The 21327-nt window shown below is 40.3% G+C and overlaps 1 protein-coding gene across 3 annotated transcripts; it reads left to right on the top strand.

Moving 5' to 3' along the window:
- On the top strand, positions 1–20737 carry KLKB1 (kallikrein B1). Of its 3 annotated transcripts, XM_055570167.1 has the most exons (15): positions 1–129; positions 729–787; positions 2755–2917; positions 4664–4770; positions 5407–5566; positions 7073–7182; positions 12727–12886; positions 14091–14200; positions 14344–14506; positions 14601–14713; positions 14888–15053; positions 16771–16946; positions 17843–17938; positions 19690–19829; positions 20327–20737. In XM_055570167.1, the coding sequence occupies exons 2-15, from the start codon at positions 730–732 to the stop codon at positions 20507–20509; spliced, it is 1905 nt and encodes a 634-aa protein (XP_055426142.1). In that variant the 5' UTR covers positions 1–129; position 729; the 3' UTR covers positions 20510–20737. The 3 variants fall into 3 exon arrangements, with proteins under 3 accessions (XP_055426142.1, XP_055426144.1, XP_055426143.1); XM_055570169.1 differs by lacking the exons at positions 1–129; positions 729–787 and having other exon boundaries at positions 2796–2917; positions 14338–14506; positions 14601–14710; XM_055570168.1 differs by lacking the exons at positions 1–129; positions 729–787; positions 19690–19829 and having other exon boundaries at positions 2811–2917; positions 20327–20441.
- The last annotated feature ends 590 nt before the right edge of the window (positions 20738–21327 follow it).

Genomic DNA, 21327 nt, shown 5'->3' with positions numbered 1-21327 from the left:
CCAAAGTCAATATCGGAGCCAAGCAAATACTGCGTGCAGAGCCCTATCGGGAAAGCTTGAAGACCGGCCATTTTTCAATGGCACGAGACACTCTCAGCTCCAGAACCACGGAAGCAATTGTGCTTTCAGGTAGAGGATTTCTATTATTCTGATTGCTTCCAAATAGTTGTGTTTTTTTTTTTTTTCCATTAAGCATTGTTTTTACTTTATAAAGCAACTATTAGTTGACATTCTAATTTCCTGTATATTTAGAGAATGTAGAAGGAACTGATGCTCTTATATGTGGAAACATAAGTGCAAGATATTTTTCAATCAAAGAGAACATTGATTAAAAAGTTTAAAATGGGCTTGAATATTTGGAATATCTTTCCTTAGGGATTTTGGACAGATACCATTACCATGGTTTACAATAATTTTCCTTTTGCTCAAATCAAGAGGTTTCACAAATGTTTAATTTCTGTCTACCAATTCCCTTCGCATAATTGCTAAGAACATAGGTGCCAAATGGACAATAAACACAAGAGTAATCTAGAGGTCTCAATTTGTATCTCATGCCAAGTCCTTGAGCGTAAAATGTTCAGAAAACCATTGCTTTCTATACTGATAATTGTGTGCTTAGATTTGCTATCCAGACATTTACAAGAAAATCTGTATTACCTTATATTAAGATTCATGTTAAATATGATCTATAAACAGTAGAGTTCTGTGCCTGTTGCTTTCTCTTTTAGGATGACTGCACTCAGGCAAGCAGCTTACTTCGTTTGCTTGTTTGCTACAGTTTCCTGTGGTGAGTGGATTATCTCTAAGATGCAAAGGGTGAGGGGGAGAGTAATCAAGCAAGACATCCGACCCTCAGGATACATATCCTTTTAAGGTTCAGCACCAACTACCACTTTGCAGATATATCATCCTAGATACACCAGAAGGAGGGGCCCAGAAATGAGAATGTCTTGGCAGGTGTTGACAGAAACTTCTGTTTGGAAAAGACTCTCCACAAAGCATATCTTTAAACAGGTAGCCCTCTATTTTTATTATCAACATTAAAAAATCAACTTTATCTGAATATTCAGAAGAGTGCTAGGTATTTTATAGCAGCTGGGTCCAACCCGAGTACCATAATATGTACTCAGTACATATTTTTACTCTTTTAGACTTCTGGAGAATCATTTCAGAAAAGGAAGTACCTAATTTATATTTAATTTAGGAAGTCATCTATTTGAATAGTTTGAGTTTCACCATCAGGTTTTGATCTTATTTCTCTTTCTATCCATTAAAATTTCACAGAATAGGAATGATTTTAGACACTGTTTTTCATTAATTATTGTAGAATGGAGTTTTTGCGATGCCACCATTATGGGTGGTTTCTGAGTCTTTGTTGACTTAAGAAGACCACATCACAATGATGTTTATGGCTAAGACAAACACTTCTAGGTGTCTAGGGTAAGGGTTACATTTGGCAAAAAATAAATTCTTAAGGAAGAAGCTTTTTTCCCCTAAACCAAACTCCCCTCCATCTGTCCCCTCATTCCAAATTGCTCTTCTGAGCCATAATCATTACCACATACAAATACACTGAATGCTGAAGAGTAGAAGCCAGAGATGCTGTGAACCACGGTGACTTCAATTTTATTATTTTTGAAAATAATTATGATCATGCTAGGGAAATTAGAGGTGCAAATTAGCGGAAAATGAGAAAATACCTGTCATCTGTAGTCTTATAATACAGAGATGGGCTTTGTTAAAAATATCTTTTTCAGATATTTTTCTGCATGTGTCTTTATACACTCTGTTATTAGATACTTTTTTGTAACTTACGTTTCCCATTTATAGTGATCTTTCAAACAGATAAATATATATCATGTTTTTGGAGCTTAATATTCTTCTCTATCAGAGAAGGCAATGGCAACCCACTCCAGTACTCTTGCCTGGAAAATCCCATGGATGGAGGAGCCTGGTAGGCTGCAGTCCATGGGGTCGTGAAGAGTCAGGCACGACTGAGCGACTTCACTTTCACTTTTCACTTTCATGCATTGGAGAAGGAAATGGCAACCCACTCCAGTGTTCTTGCCTGGAGAATCCCAGGGACGGGGGAGTCTGGTGGGCTGCCGTCTATGGGGTTGCACAGAGTCGGACACAACTGAAGCGACTTAGCAGCAGCAGCAGCATTCTTCTCTATTCATGATATTTTTGTATGCACATTCTTATATACATGTTTATTTCTGTAGAAAAAACTTTGGAAATTAAAACACCAGATATAGTAAAGGTGTGCATAGTTTTGAAGGTTTTATGATATATATCATCAAATTATCTTCCAGAAAAGTTGTTCCCATGTTAGAAGATAGGGAGAAACCAAGCTAAGGTTGCATTTGAGGGAAAATAATTTATGTACAAATTATTATGGTTGAGCATGATAAATGAAAATCAACCAAGTATTTTTATGCATAGGTACCCAAAAATTAATTTTAACATCATGCATCAAGCCCTAATATATCACTATTTCAGGAATTCCTTGGCTGTCCAGTGGTTAGGACTCTGTGCTTCCACTACAGACATGGGTTTGAGCCCTGGTCAGGGAACTAAGATCCCACATATTGTACAGCAGGTATATTTCATCTTGCTTCTGCATTTAGTCATGTCATAAGATCTCTGGGTATTCCATGGACCAATTAGGAAGGTTTAGAACGCAGATACATTTCTTTTAAAATTATTATTTCTTCCACATTAATGTGTCTTTTTTCAATGATTCTGTCACAGGATGCTTGACTCAACTATATCGCAACACATTCTTCAGAGGTGGGGATGTATCAGCCATGTACACCCCAGATGCCCAATACTGTCAGCTGATGTGCACCTTCCACCCTAGGTGCTTGCTCTTTAGCTTTCTTCCTGAAAATTCAACCAGTGATGCAGACAAAAGGTAAACGTTGATATTTCTTTATTGGGGAAGCCAGTCATTTTTCAAAATGGAATCAGTTGTGTGCACCATATAGCAAGATTATGTTTCTAAATGGCCAGCTTCATTGGAATCACCCTGAGGAGCCCTTATCTAAGCAGATTCTTAGGCTCAAGCCCAGACCTATCAAACCTAAGTCTCTTGGGCCTGGAGATCTGCATTTTAAACAATGGCTTAGAGCCATAGAAAGTAGTCTTTTCCTATCCAAGACCTCAAGGAAAACACTTGAAAATCACTGAGTTAAGAGATTATCTCAAGAAAGGGTCTAATGCTGCTGCTGCTAAGTTGCTTCAGTTGTGTCTGACTCTTAGCGACCCCATGGGCTGCAGCCCACCAGGCTCCTCCATCCATGGGATTTTCCAGGCAAGAGTACTGGAGTGTGATTGCCTTCTCCAGAAAGGGTCTAATAATAGGTGAATATTTCACCTGAACAAGAAAGGTACTTGCTGTCTGATGCATGATCACACTTACGGATAGCATAGTTCTTAAGAAGATACTATAGAAGGCAAGCATTTTGTTGAGAAAATAATTAAAATCCATCTTGTAACCTTGGGAGAAGGTAGGTCTGAATGATGCCTATAATGAGCCAGTTTGGGCACCTATAGTATTCATGGCATGTGTATGCCTACATGTGCACGCATGCATGTGTGTGTGTGTGCACGCATGTGTGGACATGAACATATATTGTTAACTGGTAATTTGAAAAAGTAAGAGCATTTGAAAAGTAGTTGGTAATGAAAAGTCTTATTCAGTCATAAAGTTGCTCAAGTACAACCACAGTTTTATTATAATTTTCTTTACTTTTGATCAATATCCAGAATGAATGTTTCTTCCTTGTTCCCATTTCCATATCCATAATTCTTTTCCTTTATCTTTATTCTATTTGAATTAAAAACTAGGAGTTAGACTGTCATTCCATGATTCTACAAGGAAAATGAAAATGAAAAGGTTAGCCGTGTGATCATGTCTGACTCTTTGTGACCCCATGAACTGTAGCCTACCAGGCTCCTCTGTCCATGGAATTATCCCAGACAAGGATACTGGAGTGGGTAGCCATTCCTTTCTCCAGGTAATTTTTCCCAACCTAGAGACCAAACCCAGGTCTCCTGCATTGCAAGCAGATTCTTTACCATCTGAGCCACCAGGGAAGCCCTCTACAAGGGAAAACTTGTATAGCAAACCTAGACTGTATGTTAGAGGTGGCAACTTTTCATTTAAAAAGTTGAATTGGGTTCTAGAATCCTTTTAAATAAGGAAATTACATAAAAGTTGACATTAAAGACAGAATGAAGTTTTTTAGTAGGTGTGGACTGTAAGGAGTTAGTAGTCAGGATGAATACCAAATATAGATGCAACTCTCATGACTGATTTAATTTCTTAAATGAAAATATTTATAACAACAATCACCGGGTGGGAACATAATTCCCACAAAGTTTGGGAACACAGGAAGAATCATTCCCTCTTTTATATGATTGACTTTCTCTATTTGAAATGTGAATATAAAGGAAAACAATGCTAAAGGTAGGTATTACAAAGATTGTTAGGTATTAAGGAATTGCCTCTAAGAATGTTTTTTTTCCCAGCAGGTGTCAGGCATGCTGTAGTATTTTCCTTATTTCTGGCTGTATTTGTAAGTGCATAGAAATGCTAGACATTTCCTCAATGTGTGTTTATCATTCTATTTCTTATTAAACTACTTTTAAAAAACAGGTTTGGTTGCTTCTTGAAGGACAGTGTTACAGGAACCCTGCCGAGAGTGTCACGGACAGGTGTAATTTCGGGACATTCTTTAAAGCGATGTGGTCATCAAATTAGTGGTAAGATGTGATTTCTGAGCTCAGTTTGAATGGACAGTGGGTCTACCTTAGAACAGCTTCTGCTCAAACTCTGTACCACCACGTGCTTTTGGAACGGAGCACTTAGAAAGATAACAGAGATGGGGTTGTATTCTGGATGCACGCTCTTATCTTCAGCAGTCATCTCACACTTGAGGAGCCTCTATCATTTATGAGGCTGGCACTTTGGTGTCAGATGTACAGAAAGTAAATACACAACCAAATAATACTCTCCCCTTGTTTCCCAAACAGAAACAGACCAACAGAGAACAAACTTAATGGTTACTAACGGAGAAGGGTGGGGGGAGGGATAGATTGGGAATTTGGGATGGACATGTACATACTGCTATATTTAAATAGATAACCAACAAGGACCTACTGTATACCACAGGGAACTCTGCTCAGTACTCTATAATAAGCTATATGGGAAAAGAATCTGAAAGAGAATGGATATACGTATATGTATAACTGAATCATTTTGCTGTTCCTGAAACCAACACATTTGAAATCAACTATAGTCCACTAGAAAATTTAAAAAAAAGCTACCTAGCCCAAATTGATGATTTACTTCCAGAAGGGAAACTGATTGAATTTGTTCTGTGTGTTTTATTTGGACAGCTTGCCACCGAAGCATTTATAAAGGAATCGATATGAGAGGAGTCAATTTCAATGTATCTAAGGTGAGAAGTGCCGAAGAATGCCAAGAAAGGTGCACCAACAACATTCACTGCCAGTTCTTCACATATGCCACGAAAACCTTCTTCAGTGCAGAGTACCGGTGAGTAACATTCAGTGTCTGTTCTTTCTGATGGTGTTTTCAGAAGCATAACCTTTTTTTCTTCATAACCATTTTTTTTCCCCAACTGAAAATCAGAGAGAGTTTTTAGGTCTAATCAGTTTTCTTAGTCTTAAAGAGAATAAGAGTATTCTTAAAGAGATGGAAATACCAGACCATCTTACCTACCTCCTGAGAAACCTGCATGCAGGTCAAGAAGCAACAGTTAGAACTGGACATGGAACAACAGACTGGTTCCAAATAGGAAAAGGAGTACATCAAGGCTGTATACTGTCACCCTGCTTGTTTAACTTATATGCAGAGTACATCAGGCAAAATGCCAGGCTGGATGAATCACAAGCTGGAATTAAGATTGCCAGCAGAAATAGCAACAACTTCAGATATGCAGATGATACCACTTTAATGGCAGAAAGTAAAGAGGAACTAAACAGCCTCTTGATGAAGGTGAAAGAGAAGAGTGAAAAAGCTGGGTTAAAACTCAACATTCAAAAAACAGATCATGGTATCTGGTCCTATCACTTCATGGCAAATAGATGGGGAAAATGTGGAAACAGTGTCAGATTTCACTTTCTTGGTCTCCAAAATCAATGTGGACAGTGACTACAGTCATGAAATTAAAAGACACTTGATTCTTGGAAGAATAGCTATGTCAAACCTACACAGTGTTTTAAAAAGCAGACATCACTTTGATGACAAAGGTCCATATAGTCAAACCTATGGTTTTTGCAGTAGTCATGTATGGATGTGGGAGTTGGACCATAAAGAAGGCTGAGCACCAAAGAATTGACACTTTTGAACTGAGGTGCTGGAGAAGACTCTTGAGAGTCACGTGGACTGCAAGGAGATCAAACCATTCAATCCTAGAGGAAATCAACCCTGAATATTCATTGGAAGGACTGATGCTGAAGCCAAAGCTCCAATATTTTGGCCATCTGATTTAAAGAGCTGACTCACTGGAAAAGCCCCTGATGCTGGGAGAAAGTGAGGGCAAGAGGAGAAGGGGGCAACAGAGGATAAGATGGTTGGATGATATCACTGACTCAATGGACATGAGTCTGAGCAAACTCAGAGAGATAGTGATGGACAGAGAAGCCTGGCATGCTGCAGTTCATGGGCTCGAAGAGTTGGACATGACTTAGACACTGAACAACAGTCTTATTATTTTATTCAATTTTGGCATCATTTTTCCTAAAGAGAAAAATTTCCATTTGGTCCGCAAAAACCCTGTGCTTGTAGAGTGAGATGTCAGTAGAATAATGTCCTGTAGAAGAATAGTTCCTACTGCACCCTCACCCTAACCCTCCCTCTATAGAGGGGGACATGTCTGTTTGATGAATAACACAATTTCTAACTCGCTCATCACTGAGGTCACTGTTCTGATTGCTTTGTTTATTTTCTACTGACCATGGATCATTTTCAACAGGGAATGGACTTCTGCAGGCACCTTGAAGTTTAGGAAGCAAAGTAACCTCTGTTTTTCACATTCAGGAACTCCTGCCTATTAAAACGCAGCCCACAGGGGACACCTACGCGTATAAAGGTGCTGAGTGATGTGGAGTCTGGATTCTCACTGAAGGCCTGTGGAAACTCGAAAATTGGTAATTGTATGGCTCCTACTTCACTGTGTGGGCTTCTTCCCCAGTGGCTCAGTGGTAAAGAATCTGCCTGCAATACAGGAGATGCATGAGACACAGGCTCGATCCCTGGGTCGTGAAGATCCCCTGGAGAAGGGAATGCAACTCACGCCAGTATTTTTGCCTGGAGAATTCCACGGACTGAGGAGCCTGGTGGACTACAGTCCATGGGGTTGCAAAAGAGTCAGAGACAACTTAGTGACTGAACAACAAACAGGGGAATACTAGTCATTATGCTAAGAGCCTTGGCTTTGTAGAATAATGCACATTTGAGCAGTCTTCACATCAGTCAGTGAAACACTGTACCACAAGGAAGGTAACCAACCAGAAAGTCAGTGAGGGCAGATATTTATATAGTCCTTCCTTTGATTTGCACCACAGAGAATTAAGGGTTTCCTTTGTAGTTCAGATGGTAAAGAATCTGCTTGCAATGCAGGAGATGCAGGAGACACAGGCTCAATCCCTGGGTCGGAAAGATCCCCGGAGGAGGAAATGGCAACTCACTTCAGTATTCTTGCCTGGAAAATCCCATACAGGCTACAGCCCATGGGGTCGCAAAGAATCAGACATGACTGAGTGTGCGCGCGCGTGCACACGCGCCCCCCCCCCCCACACTTCACTGTGTGATTGTACTAGGCAGAAAAAGAGCCTCCCCAAAACATCCACATCCTAATCTCTGGAATCTGTAAATATGTTACCTTACAGGGCAAAAAAGCCTTGATTAAGTATGTGATTATGTTAAAAAAAACTTTGAGATTATTCTGGATTATGTGGATAGACCCAATGTAGTCACAAGGGTCCTGATAAAAGAAAGAGAAAGCAGAAGGATCAGAGAGTCAGACAGAGAGATCAGAAGAGGGTACACTTCTGGCTTTGAACTGGAGGAAGGGTCCCTAAGTCAAGGAATGCAGGTGGCCTCTAGAATCTGAAAAAGGTAAGGATAAAAGTTCTACAGAAATTCCCAAAGGAACAAAGCCATGCCGGCATCTTGATTTAAAGCCCAGTAAGACCCGTTTCTAGGGAAGGAAATGGCAACCCACTCCAGTATCTTTGCTGGAAAAGTCCCATGGACAGAGGAGCCAGGCGAGCTACAGTCCATGGGGTTACAAATAGTTAGACACGACTGATGACTAAGCACTACACGTTATCCCTATCATGAAAGAACTAAGGACAAAGATCCATTTCAGACTTCTCGACTTCTGATCTTCAGAACCGTGAGATAATAAATGTGTTGTTTTAAGCCACTAAGTTTGGGATAATTTTTTAAGCAGCCCTAGGAAACTAGTACAGTGACATTGTAGAGAAAACTATATGGTCATTTCTTGGTGGTGTCTATTATCTAGCGAAGGGACTCTGGCATAATAAATCAATGAAACCCTATGTTTCAGACATAGGGGTAATTTTAATTGAAAGAGCCAGAAAACTTGCTAAGATAGTCTGTCTTATTTAGCATATCAGCATGTCAATGATAACACGTTATCGAAACCAAATTATCAATAGCCACTTCTATACAGTTACGTGCTGACTCTGTGCCAAGCCCTGAATGGGGAGCTGGGCTAGGCTCCTGCCTTAGAAGACTAGGGAGTTGGCAACAATGCCTCTTTTTTCCCTTTGGTTCCCAGCCTCCCCCAGCACACTTCTTCCATGGTGTGCTCCAGATTTATTGCTTCAAGTTAAGTATTATTTTATTTTTTAATAGTCAGATTTGGTTCTTTTCTGTAATTTAATTTCTGGCTATTGATATTGTCTGGTGAAACATTGTTTTCATACTTCTCTTCAGTCCTTTAAGATTTTTTTTCTGTTGTTTTTTTTTTTTAATGTGTGGACCATTTTTAGAGTCTTTATTGAATTTGTTACAATATTGCTTCTGTTTTAAGTTTTGGGGGCTTTTTCTTTTTTTTTGGCCATGAGGCATGTGGGATCTTAGCTCACCTACCAGGAATCAAACCCACATCCTCTGCATCGGAAGGTGAAATCTTAACCATTGGACCAAGAAGGAAGTTCCCTCTCCAGTTCTTTGGACATGGTTTCCTTTAGTTCTTTGAACATATTTAAAATAGCTGATGTAAAATCTTGGTATACTAAATCCAATGTTCTTGCTTCCTTAGTGATGGTTTATACCTTTACTTCTGTGTATGGGCCATATTTCCTTGTTTCTTGACATGTCTCATGATTTTTTTGTAAAAAAAAAAAAATCAGACTTATTAAATACAAGCATGTGACAAACTCAGGACATCAAACGCCCTCCTTCCCCAGAGTTTGTTGTTGTTGTTAATATTTTGTGTTGCTGTTGCTGTTTGTTTGGGGACTTTCCTGAGCTAATTGTACACAATTGCTAGCCCCTGTTGTGACATGACCACGGATGTCTGTGCTCAGCTTCCCCTACAGTTTTCTAATGACAGGACAGAAGTTTCTTTGGGTGCCTAGAAGTAGTGAGTTTGCCAGCCTTGGACAAGGGGCTTTTTGTGAGACTTAGGGCATGCGTTTCACTGCCCTGCCCTGGCCTGCCCTTTACAACTTTGCCCTGGCCTCCACTTTCTGCTGACACTGAGTTCACAGAGGTCAAAGTCAGTCCTCGGTGAGGGCTCGGGGCTTTCCCAGCACGGGAAATGTGCAGAGCCTCTGTCAGGCACACAGTCCGCTCTATACAAGTATATGGCTTTCCAGATTCCCAGGAGTATCTCAGAGATTTTCAAACTCTCGGTTTTCCTTCTAAGATTCTCATTGGCTTGTGGTATGCCCCTGCTATTACTACTGACTTAGGCAGCTACAATGATGTATAATAGTCACAATCTTTTTTTTTTTTTTTTTTGATAAATGCTTTCAAGGAAAAGGCTGTTGACACTGAGGAAGTTCTGAATCAGGTCAAAGAAACTCAGTCCTTGGGAATAGGATTTTCCTGAGAACCTCCAGTCAAATGATGACAGTTATCTGGGGACAGGGCTTGGGAGTAGCTCCAATTCCGTTCTGCCCCTTCCTGAGGCCCATTAGGCTGCTGGTTTTCCCCACGATTGTGGGTATTTTCAAGGCTTCCATGGAGCTGTGGAGAGGGGATGAGAGGGCAAGTTAAAAACCTCATAGAACTCAGGGCTCTTGCTGAGATTTGGCTGTTTTTCTTGGATAAAAACTCCCTGGGCTATTATAAGCCTTTGGTTCACTTCTAGAGTTCTGAAACTACATTAATTTTGACATTCTGGCCAGTGCTCTTGTTTCTTTCTTCTTTTTTTTTTTAATGGAGGAAAGGGTTTGGAAGGTCTTTACTCTGTGGTTCCTGCTGACATCTTGTAGCGCTTTTGACAAACAAAACAAATGAAAATGAAACTATCTTTAAAAAACTACATGGTCTTTGGAACATAGTTAGGCCCTATCCTTTTGTCATCTGGACGGGTCAGACTGTGCCTGCACTTTATATTCAGCAATGGTTCCGTATTTTGTTTGGAGCAACAGACGTGTCAAAAGACAGTAACCAAGATCCTGAGATATCTCGAAACATAGGAAAATAAGATACCATTAAAGAAACAGATTAGATATTTAACCCTAAAAAGTCAGGATGACTGTTTGAAATTTTTGTTTTTGAAGAATGGTCATTGGGAAAAGGATTGGACTAATCTGTCTGGTTTCATAAAATAGATACTGCTATGATGAAAATACGAAAAAAATTCTGACTCCTAGAGTGGTCCAGAAGTGAACCTCGTCATGAGGTAGTCAGCTCCTTATCATTATAAATGTCTGAAAAAAAGGTTGAACTACTTGAAAGGATGTAGTTGAAGGTAGACATGGAATCCCATAAATTCTCTTCCAGCTTAAAGTCTGATTTTTTTAAAAAAAGATTTAAGTAGTTGAGGTCTAATTTCCTAAACTTCCCATCTGAAGATATTATGTGTAGCAGGCACACTCTCTTGATCTAACTATGTTCATTTAAATTTGAATTCTTGTTGTCTTTCTCATAATTGCTACCATTATTCTTTAAGCTTACATAATTTTAATAGAATTTGTTTTTGTTGTTCGGTGGATAAATCATGTCCAATTCTTTGCAATCCCATGGACTGCAGCACACCAGGCTTCCTTGTCTTTCACTGTCTCCTGGAGTTTGCTGAAATTAATGTCCATTGAGTTGATGATGCTATACAATCATCTCATCCTCTACCACCCTCCTCTCCTTTTGCTTTCAAACTTTCTTAGCATCAGGGCCTTTTCCAACAAGTCAGCTCTTTGTATCAAGTGGCCAAAGTATTGGAGTTTCAGTTTCAGCATCAGTTCTTCTAATGAATATTCAGAGTTGATTTCCTTTAATCTCCTTGCAATCAAAGGGACTCCCAAGAGTCTGCTCCAGCACCACAGTTCAAAAGCATCAATTTTTCAGCACTCAGCCTTCTTTTTGGCCCACCTCTCACATCCGTACATGACTAATGGAAAAACCATAGCTTTGACTATACAGACCTTTGCTGGCAAACTGATGCCTCTGCTTTTTAACAGGTTGTCTAGGTTTGTCGTAACTTTCTTTCCAAATGTCTAACTCTGTGACCCCAGGACTGTAGCCTGCCAGGCTCCTCTGTCCATGTGATTTCCCAGGCAAGACTACTGGAGTGGGTTGCCATTTCCTCCTCCAGGGGATCTTCCTGACTCAGGGATCAAACCTGTGGCTCTTGCTGTGTCTCCTGCATTGCAGGCAGATTCTTTACTGCTTAACCACCTGAGAGGCCCTAATAGACTTTTAAAGTGATAGTTGCTCAGTCGTGTCTGACTCTTTGTGACCCCGTGGGCTATAAAGTCCATGGAATTCTCTAGGCCAGAATACCAGAGTGAGTAGCCTTTCCCTTCTCCAGGGGATCTTCCCAACCCAGGGTTCAAACCCAGGTCTCCCACATTGCAGGCAGATTCTTTACCAGCTGAGCCACAAGGGAAACCCAAGAATACTGGAGTGGGTAGCCTATCCCTTCTCCAGTGGCTTTTCCTGACCCAGGAAATGAAACACTTTATGTGTTATCAAATTGAGTAAATAATAAGAACATAAGTAAAAGTATAATTGAGATATAATTATGTTATGGAAAATGAAAGTGGATTTCCTCTTGTTCTAATGGGTACATGGCATTTTTGTTAGAAATTCAGGTTTTTGTTGATGTCTTTATTCAAATATTTTTCAAAATATTCAGGAAAACATAACACAAAAGCTCACATGCCTAAGGCCTGAATTTCAGGGTCAGGGTAACATAAAGAAAATATAAACAAAAGCTGAGTAGCTTAGGTATTTCAGACCAAGTAGGATAGAACACAGGTTAAGACATTTTATTTCTCTGACATAGGTATCTGTCTTTTATCAGATTGAGACCAGTTTTTTCTTCTCCCAAATGGCAAACAACAAGCTTGGGGATTTTTCAACAGACATTTTTTTCACTAAGGATGTGTAGTTCTATGAACAAACAACAGTCATAGTTTCCTTAGTTATGATGACGAAGTACAAGCATATGTAGCATCGTGACATGTACATCTTCCCCTGTGGGTTCACAGGCTGCCGCGTGGACATTTTCCAACATCGTGCGTTTTCAGATGTGGATGTTGCCAGAATTATCGCACCAGATGCTTTTGTGTGTCGAACCATCTGCACCTATCACCCCAGCTGTCTTTTCTTCACATTCTATACAAATGCATGGAAGACAGACTCACAGAGGTCAGTAGGCGTGTGTCATGCTCACTACCGTCTTGGCATCATTTTCATTTTATACTTTGAGTTTTTCCCAAGTTTTGTTCATTTCCCTCAATAGTGGGAATAGCATCCCACTTTTTATCCTGTTTATCCTGTTTATCCTGATCAAGGTTCCGATTCCATCTCTTGACCCATAGATAACCTGTCCTTTTCTTTACACACAAGATGGAGCTAAGAGAAGGGTATCAAGTTATAATAGCATCAGCACCATTGAGGGACCTCAATAGCATCACCACCATAAGGTGACCAGAGGGGAAAGTGGCGGGGGAGAGGGATAGTTCGGGACTTTGGGGTGGACATGTACACACTGCTATATTTAAAGTGGATAACCAACAAGGACTGTATGGCACAGGGAACTCTGCTCAACGCTATATGGCAGCCTGGTTGGCAGGGGAGTTCGGGGAAGAAGCATATATGTGTATGTATGGTGGAGTCCCTTTGCTATCCACCTGAATCTATCACAACATTGTTAATTGGCTATACTCCAATATAAAATAAATTTTTTTAATTAAAAAAAAAACACACTTGAACTCATAGTTTAAATAGGTGCTCTTCTGCCAGGTGCAGATTAGTTAAGAGATTAGCAGACTTTCCTATCCATCTTCTCTTACTTAAACAGACCATCCAATCAATGAAATAATAGCCATGGATACCTTTCCTACTAATCTTAATGTTTTGTACTAGCTTGAAGTAAACCACTCACTGGGAGCATATCCTTTAAGCTCCTTTGTTCTGACCCCAGTGTTTCAGAAACTAGAGCCCTGTTTATCCTGATCAAGGTTCCGATTCCATCTCTTGACCCATAGATAACCTGTCCTTTTCTTTACACACAAGATGGAGCTAAGAGAAGGGTATCAAGTTATAATAGCATCAGCACCATAAATCCCCAGAATCTGTTATTTCTTCTTCTTTTTTTTTAATTAGAAGGTAGAACTTTACCTTTCTTTTCTTTTCGGGCTATTTGTGCCTATAAGTTTTCTTCAGAGGGAGATGTGGCTTGATTTACATTTAATCTCTGTAATTCATTAGAGTCCTGTAGTCTGATGTTCTTTGGAGGGAATTTCTCAGAAGAATAAAACTTGCAGGGGGTGTTTTTTTGATATGAGGTGTTCTTGTATTTGCCTTTAATGGGGTTTTCTTTCTTTCTCTTGCTTTTTTTTGACAATAGAAATGTTTGTTTCCTTAAGACTTCCCAAAGTGGGAGCCCGAGTTCCCCTAGTCCTCAGGAAAATGCCATCTCTGGATACAGCCTTCTAACCTGCAAACAAACTCTGCCTGGTAATGCGATTTGATAAAAAAAATATTACACAAAATGTGATACATTCTATGATCTTCTAACAAGCCTCAGTGTTCCAGAAACTTGTGTATGTGTGGCTTATCATTTGCATTTTCTATTGTTTTTACATTTGACATAGGCACAGAGCCCTGCCACTCCAAAATTTACCCGCAAGTTGCTTTTGAAGGAGAAGAGCTGCATGTGACCTTCGTGAAAGGAGTGGATGATTGCCAAGAGACCTGTACAAAGATGATTCGCTGTCAGTTTTTTACTTATTCTTTATTCCCAGAAGACTGTAGAGGAGAGAAGTTAGTGAATGCTTATTTTTCAAAAACAGTTGGCAGATAATTTCCTGGGCTTTCATCCTCTGAGGTTTAATCTCTTGCTGATCATCTTGTCTAGGTGTAAATGTTCCTTACGCTTATCTTTGGATGGCTCCCCAACTAACATTACTTATGGGATGCAAGCAAGCTCTGGTTATTCCTTGAGGTTGTGTAAACGTGGGGACAGCCGTGGTGAGTAAATCTCACTTTTTTCATAAAAGGGATCCCTGTAGAGGGATGTGTGAGTTGTTTAGATAGCTTTTTTTAATCTTCTATAATGGAACTATGTGTCTTGTTTTCCTTAATTGAAGGGGACTGTGATTCACCCTCTGATCCCAACCATTAACTTCAATGCTCTCTTTTTAGTCTGTACAACAAAAAGGACACGCATTGTTGGAGGAACAAATGCTTCTTGGGGAGAGTGGCCCTGGCAGGTCAGCCTGCAAGTGAAGCAGAGAGCTCAGAGCCACCTGTGCGGAGGGTCAATCATTGGACGCCAGTGGGTCTTAACTGCTGCCCATTGCTTCGATGGGTAAGGTTTGGCTGCATCTTATCTGGAGTTGTATCTTGCCTCTTCATTTTGAAGACTCTATAATCAATTTCTCCATCATCATGTCAGTTTATTAATATCCATCCCTCCACAAAGTTACAATAGCTTTTGATGGTAAAAACTTGGAAGATTTTCTCTCTCAGCAACTTTCCCAGGTAACTCAGGGATAAAGAATCTGCCTGCCTCCAGGGAAGGTTCGATCCCTGGGTTGGAAAGACTCCCTGGAGGAGTAAATGGCAACCTGTTCCAGTATTTGTGGCTGGAAAATTCCATGGACAGAGGATCCTGGTGGGCTCCATAGGGTCAGAGAGTGGGACATGACTGAGCACCCATGCACGCCATTGTTAACTGCAGTCACCATGCTATCTGTTATATCCCCAGAACTTATTTATCCTATAACTTTACTCTAATAGTAATTTTAGACTTATTTTGCATATATCCATATTTAAAGAGTTAATTTAAATGTTCACACTTCCCAAAATATAGATATAATTTACATAGTGTTGAGGTTCCTCTCCTTTGTCCTATTAGAGGTGTTACATAAAAACTGGGTTTTCCTCTTGGTTGGATGTCAAGTCAAAAGACACAACCAAGCCAAAAATTGGGAGAAGGAAGGATTTATTATTGCAGTGAGTAAGGAGAACACTGAGGATCTTTCCCAAAGCAGTTGTGTCCCCAAACAGCAGAACTGGAGAAGTTTTAAGCTAAGGGTACATGCATATTCTTGAAGGGCCTTGGCCTGAGTCCAGGCCTTAGTTGATTGAAGTCATGACATGGGTCAGAAAATGTCACCATCATCATGCCTTAGGTTCCAGTTGATCTGGTGGTTGAGTGCTTCTGGCTAATCTTTGCCGTTGAAAGACAACTAGGAATCTTTACAGCTGACCCATAATCTTTGCTATTGTTACTTCTCTTACCTGTAATAGTCCTTTGTCTCTGCATTCTTTTATTCCCTTTAAGATCATTAATTACTGAGACCTATTCAAGGACAGAGCTTTCTTGTGGTTTAGTCATAACCTACCTGCAATGCAAAAGACATAGGTTTGAACCCTGGATGGGGAGAATCCCCTGGAGGAGGTCACGGCAACCCACTCCAGTATTCTTGCCAGGAAAACCCTATGGACTAGTGGGCTATAGTCCATGGGGTTGCAAAAAGTCCAACACAATTGAAGCAACTGAGCACATTGGAGGACTAGCATTGTGGCCCCGCTTAAATCACAAAACGGCTTAAGGTAAAAATGGTTTCTTTTATATCAAGAAAACCATGACTGGATCTCTTTCTCTGAGGACCCCCTACCCTATCTGGTTACAGGGAGACTTGTGTACAGTCATTCTTTCTTGCCAGCTCTGAATTTCATGGAAGTGATTGCTTTCAACTTGGTGAATGATTTTCCATGATAAACTGCGAGACATCTCCTGAACACAGTTTCTCTCAGAAAGGGACAGCAACATTCTTGTATATTCACTTACAGAAAACATGACATAATTATACACTTTCCAATATTTTTAACTAAATCTTCAGAGTTCAGCACTGCTGTTGGTGCTAAATTGCAAGGAGGAGAAATTAGGTATGTAAACATACGTTATATGTAGTATTTTCTTCCCAGTTCTCTTTTGAAAGGTAAAGTGAAAGGAGAAAAGAACAATATCAAAGGCCAGTCTTTCTGGTTTCAAATCAGTTCTTATTTTTCCCTCCTAGGCTTCTTTTGTCAAATATTTGGCGCATTTATGGTGGCATTTTAAATCTGTCAGAGATAACGACAGAGACGTCTTTCTCACAAATCAAAGAGATTATTGTCCACCCAAATTATAAAATCTCAGAAGGCAGTCATGACATTGCCTTAATAAAACTTGAGGCTCCTTTGAATTTTACTGGTACGTAGCATATTTAAGGAGACATGTATAGCTGAACTGTGTTGGTTTAAATTTTCACATCAGTTTCAAGGAGGGGTCAGAATCTAAGGAGACTGTCTTTATTTTCTGGTTAGTGAAGTTGCAGGAAAAATGAGTATTGCCAGGAAAAATAATTTGAGACTTGACATAAAATGTCTTCTACTTCAGGGCCAAGATGTGTTACTTAGTTCTTTCAGGAAGGAATACAGCTGCATATTATACTATTGAAATAATAACAGACATGGAAGGGAGCATGACTTCCTTTGACAAGAGTAGCAGAATTAGCATTGCCTTGAGCATAGGCATATTAGGAGTATCTGAGGGCAAGCATATTCAAATATTAATTTCCAGGTGAAACCTGAGTAGGGAAGAGACTGCTGGACAAGGCAGTTCTGGGAGACAGTAGCTTTGTGGTTGGACGGGGTGCATTTGGAGGTACAAAAATCTCCACAGTTGCTGAATGCCTGCTGGGTCTGCTAAAGATTCTGTGTCCTCAGGCAGGATGTCCTTGCCTCCAGTTACCCCACCATGGGATTGTTATTAAAATCAGTTAGTAAGTTAAAGTGCCTAAAAATCATGCTTAAAACAGTGTAGACCCCTCTGCTATTACTATTGAGGGAATCATACACAAGAACTTGTAAAGGCTCTTGACAGTAAATTTGGGTTCGGAGTTTTAAAATTTAACACCCAAAATGACTGTGATTGGTGAGACATATTCTTGAGTCACTGACCTTAGAAACTGAGTGGAAAGTAAAAGGTGTATTCTACTTGGTGCTACTCTAGAGAAAGAGAATATAGGGGCAGAAAGAGTATGTATTTTTAAAGTCAATGTCCATAACTAAATCTAGCCAAACTCTAATGTAAAAATTACCTTTCAGATTTGCAAAAAGCAATATGCCTACCTTCCAAAGATGATACAAAACCAGTTTACACTGACTGTTGGATAACTGGATGGGGCTTCACAGAGGAAAAAGGTACCACATGGCATTTTATATGTTAAAACACATGGAGTAGATTTGTTTAATTGGCCTCTAAAGTTATATCCAGATTTGTGATTTTTTTTTCTAACTATTCATTCCCAGATATGTATTCAGTAATTCTTGAGAAGACAGTTTTGCTTGGTCCTGGAAAAATTCATAGGGTAATCTCTTAAGCATCTTTGTTTGACTTCTCCTAAAGGATTGGTCCTATACAGGACTAACAACTTCCCCAAGCTCATCCTGTCCTCAGAATTAATAGAGTTCCCATCTCCCAAGGCCACTGTTATCCCTTGGATTAATAACCAGGAGTACAGGCAGACATGTCATCTCTCTTTCTGGAAGGCTTTTAAATCTTTTTTTAAAACACATCCTTCCTGCAACCTGGTAAAGCCTGCGAACCTCTTCTCTAATGATGCTTTTACACCCATAAATAAAACACACAGGATTACAATGAAAACCAATGAAACTGCAACTTATCAGAATACTTTGAAAATGACAGTGTTAATAGCTCAGTCGTGTCAGACTCTTTGAGACCCCTTGGACTGTAGCCTGCCAGGCTCCTCTCTGTCCATGGGATTCTCCAGGCAAGAATACTAGACTTGATTGCCATGTTCTCCTCCTGGGGATCTTCCTGACCCAGGGATCAGACCTGGGTCTCCTGCACTGCAGGTGGACTTTTTACCATCTGAGCCACCAGGGAAGCCCTTATTTCTTAACAATTAATGTAAATCAACTTTATTATAAATTGTATAGTTCATTCCTGCCAAATTGAGAACTATAGATTTTTTAAAACTGTTTAAAATTGCAGTAGAGTTGATTTACAATGTTGTGTGACTTGCTGTTGTACAGCAAAGTGAATCAGTTATACATATATCCACTCTTTCTTAGATTCTTTGCCCATACAGGTCATTGCAGAGTACTGAGAAGCATTGCCCATACCATATAGTAGGTCCTTATTGGTTATCTATTTTATATATAGTAGTGTGTATATGTAGATAACCAATAAGGACCTACTATATATGTTGAGGGGCTTCCCAGGTGGCGTTAGGGGCAAAGAACCTGCCTGCCCAGGCAGGAGACGTTAAGAGACTAGAGTTGTATCTCTGGGTCGGCAACATCCCCTGGAGGAGGACATGGCAACCCACTCCAGAATTCTTGCCCGGAAAATCCCACGGACAGAGGAGCCTGGTGGGCTACAGTCCATGGGGTCGCAAAGAGTAGGACTCGACTGAGCGACTGAGCACACATATGTATAGTTTTTCCAGTTTTACTGAGATGTAATTGACATACACGAGTGCAGAAGTCTATGCTAAACAGAATGTTTGGCTTACATATGTTGTGAAATGATCACTATTATAAATTTGGTTAGCATTCATCATCTATTACAGATGCATGTGTGCTAAGTCACTTCAGTAGAGTCTGACTCTTTGCGACCCCATGGACTGTAGCCTGCCAGGCTCCTCGTCCGTGGGATTCTCCAGGCAAGAATACTGGAGTGGGTTGCAATGTCCTCCTCCAGGGGATCTTCCTGACCCAGAGATCGAACCTGCATCTCTTTTGTCTGCTACATTGGCAGTCAGGTTCTTCACCACTAGCACTACCTATGAAGCCCCTATTACAGATACAGACATACAAAAATTTTTATATGAAGAAATGACCTTCACGGAAACGTCAGCATTCTCATTTAAGACTGTAGTCTTACTTCTATATTTATTTTATTGCCTTCTTCTGATGTTGCCTCACAGGTAAAATCCAAAATACCCTACAGAAGGCAAATATTCCTTTGATATCAAATGAAGAATGCCAGAAAAGTTACAGAGATTATAAAATAACCAAACAGATGATCTGTGCTGGCTATAAAGAAGGAGGAAAAGATGCTTGCAAGGTAATTCATTAGAGTATGAAAAACACACAACAGGCCACTTGAGAAAAATCATTTCAAGATATGTTTTTCCAAGAGCAGTTCTCTATAGCTTTCTAAATGACTTGGAACCAAATAACCTGATAATTTCATATAAAATCTTTTAAAAATTGAATATACACCTATAATTTTTATATCTATCTCACAGCAGGAGTATGCCATCTTTAAGGGAAGACAATTGTGCAGAGAAATCATTGTGCTAAAATACAAGCACTTTAAGTTTATCTCACCTTGGGATGTGATGATGCCAAATTTTCTGTGTTGGAATGAGCAGAAAACGCCAACTATATACTGTTGAATTAGGTCACTTTTACTATGTCCAACAGCTCATGAGACACATGAAATATCTGAAGAGCTACGAGAAATTGTTTCCATGGTGTGTGTGGTATGACTACAGAATTTTAAAGGCACATCCATCATAACCTTCTCTCATTTTGCTTTTTCCTTTTACTGTGACACAGGGTGATTCAGGCGGTCCCTTGGTTTGTCAACATGAAGAAACATGGCATTTGGTGGGCATCACTAGTTGGGGTGAAGGCTGTGCCCGCAGGGAACAACCAGGAGTCTACACCAAAGTTGCTGAGTACGTGGACTGGATTTTAGAGAAAACCCAGGACAGCCATGGTCAGCCTTTGAGGAAGTAGCCAGCTTGAGAAGCTTCATAGACACGGGGAAGAGCCCCCCTTGGAGTATTCGATTAACAACCTGCGTCCAATTCACGTGCTGAACCTTGGGGTTTCTCATCTGCAAAAACCCCACAGAGGACAAGAGGAGTGGTGTCTACCTCTTGTCCCTGTCATAAAAGGAACAATGCATAACGCTTTCAGCATTCAGTAATAATACCGTAATGGGAGAGAAAAACAACTGAGTATCTCTACAATTGTTTGTTATAAAATAAAAATGGGCAAAAAGTGTGATTAACGTGTTTTATTCTGATAGTGAAACAGAACAGAAGACAAGTGACTCCAGGTTGTAGCACATTGCCTGGGATCATTCTAACCTTACCACTGCCTCCGGAACTCAGTCTATCCCAGGGATGATAAATTCTTCTCTCAGCCTCACCTGCACAGTCATTCATACCTACTACTGCCTGCCTCACTTGGGTGAAGAGCCAGTGATCTTGGATTTTGTTCTGCCAAGTGGAATGGAAGAAACCTGTGAAATGTGCACTTTTGCAAGGAAGAGATGGGTTATCTGAACCTGGAAGATTAGCAGCGCAGCTTTCCATGTCAGCTTCTTACCTTGGTTCCCTGGGTGTTGCCACAGGGCTCCAGACTGGCCGTGCAGGGGAGACCTGTGGGGCTGCAACTGTCTGGGTGCAACTTCTGCCATAAGATCCTCACGTAGCCTTCGTGGAAGACAGGGGTCTGATTTGCTGGGGGTTCAGTGGGCTTCCCAGGTGGCGCTAGTGGTGAAGAATGTGCCTGCCAATGCAGGAGACATAGGAGACACAGGTTTGATC

The sequence above is a fragment of the Bubalus kerabau genome, chromosome 2, assembly GCF_029407905.1.
Source record: "Bubalus kerabau isolate K-KA32 ecotype Philippines breed swamp buffalo chromosome 2, PCC_UOA_SB_1v2, whole genome shotgun sequence".
NCBI lineage: Eukaryota > Metazoa > Chordata > Mammalia > Artiodactyla > Bovidae > Bubalus > Bubalus kerabau.
The sequence above is the reverse complement of the archived record's forward strand: the minus strand, read 5'-3'. Positions and strand labels throughout refer to the sequence as shown.

Coding starts and splice junctions, on each gene's coding strand:
- KLKB1 (XM_055570167.1), top strand. CDS start 730: ATGACTGCACTCAGGCAAGCAGCTTACTTCGTTTGCTTGTTTGCTACA. Junction 14,201..14,343: donor CTGCAAACAAACTCTGCCTG/GTAATGCGATTT, acceptor ACATAGGCACAG/AGCCCTGCCACTCCAAAATT. Junction 14,714..14,887: donor TAAACGTGGGGACAGCCGTG/GTGAGTAAATCT, acceptor CTCTCTTTTTAG/TCTGTACAACAAAAAGGACA.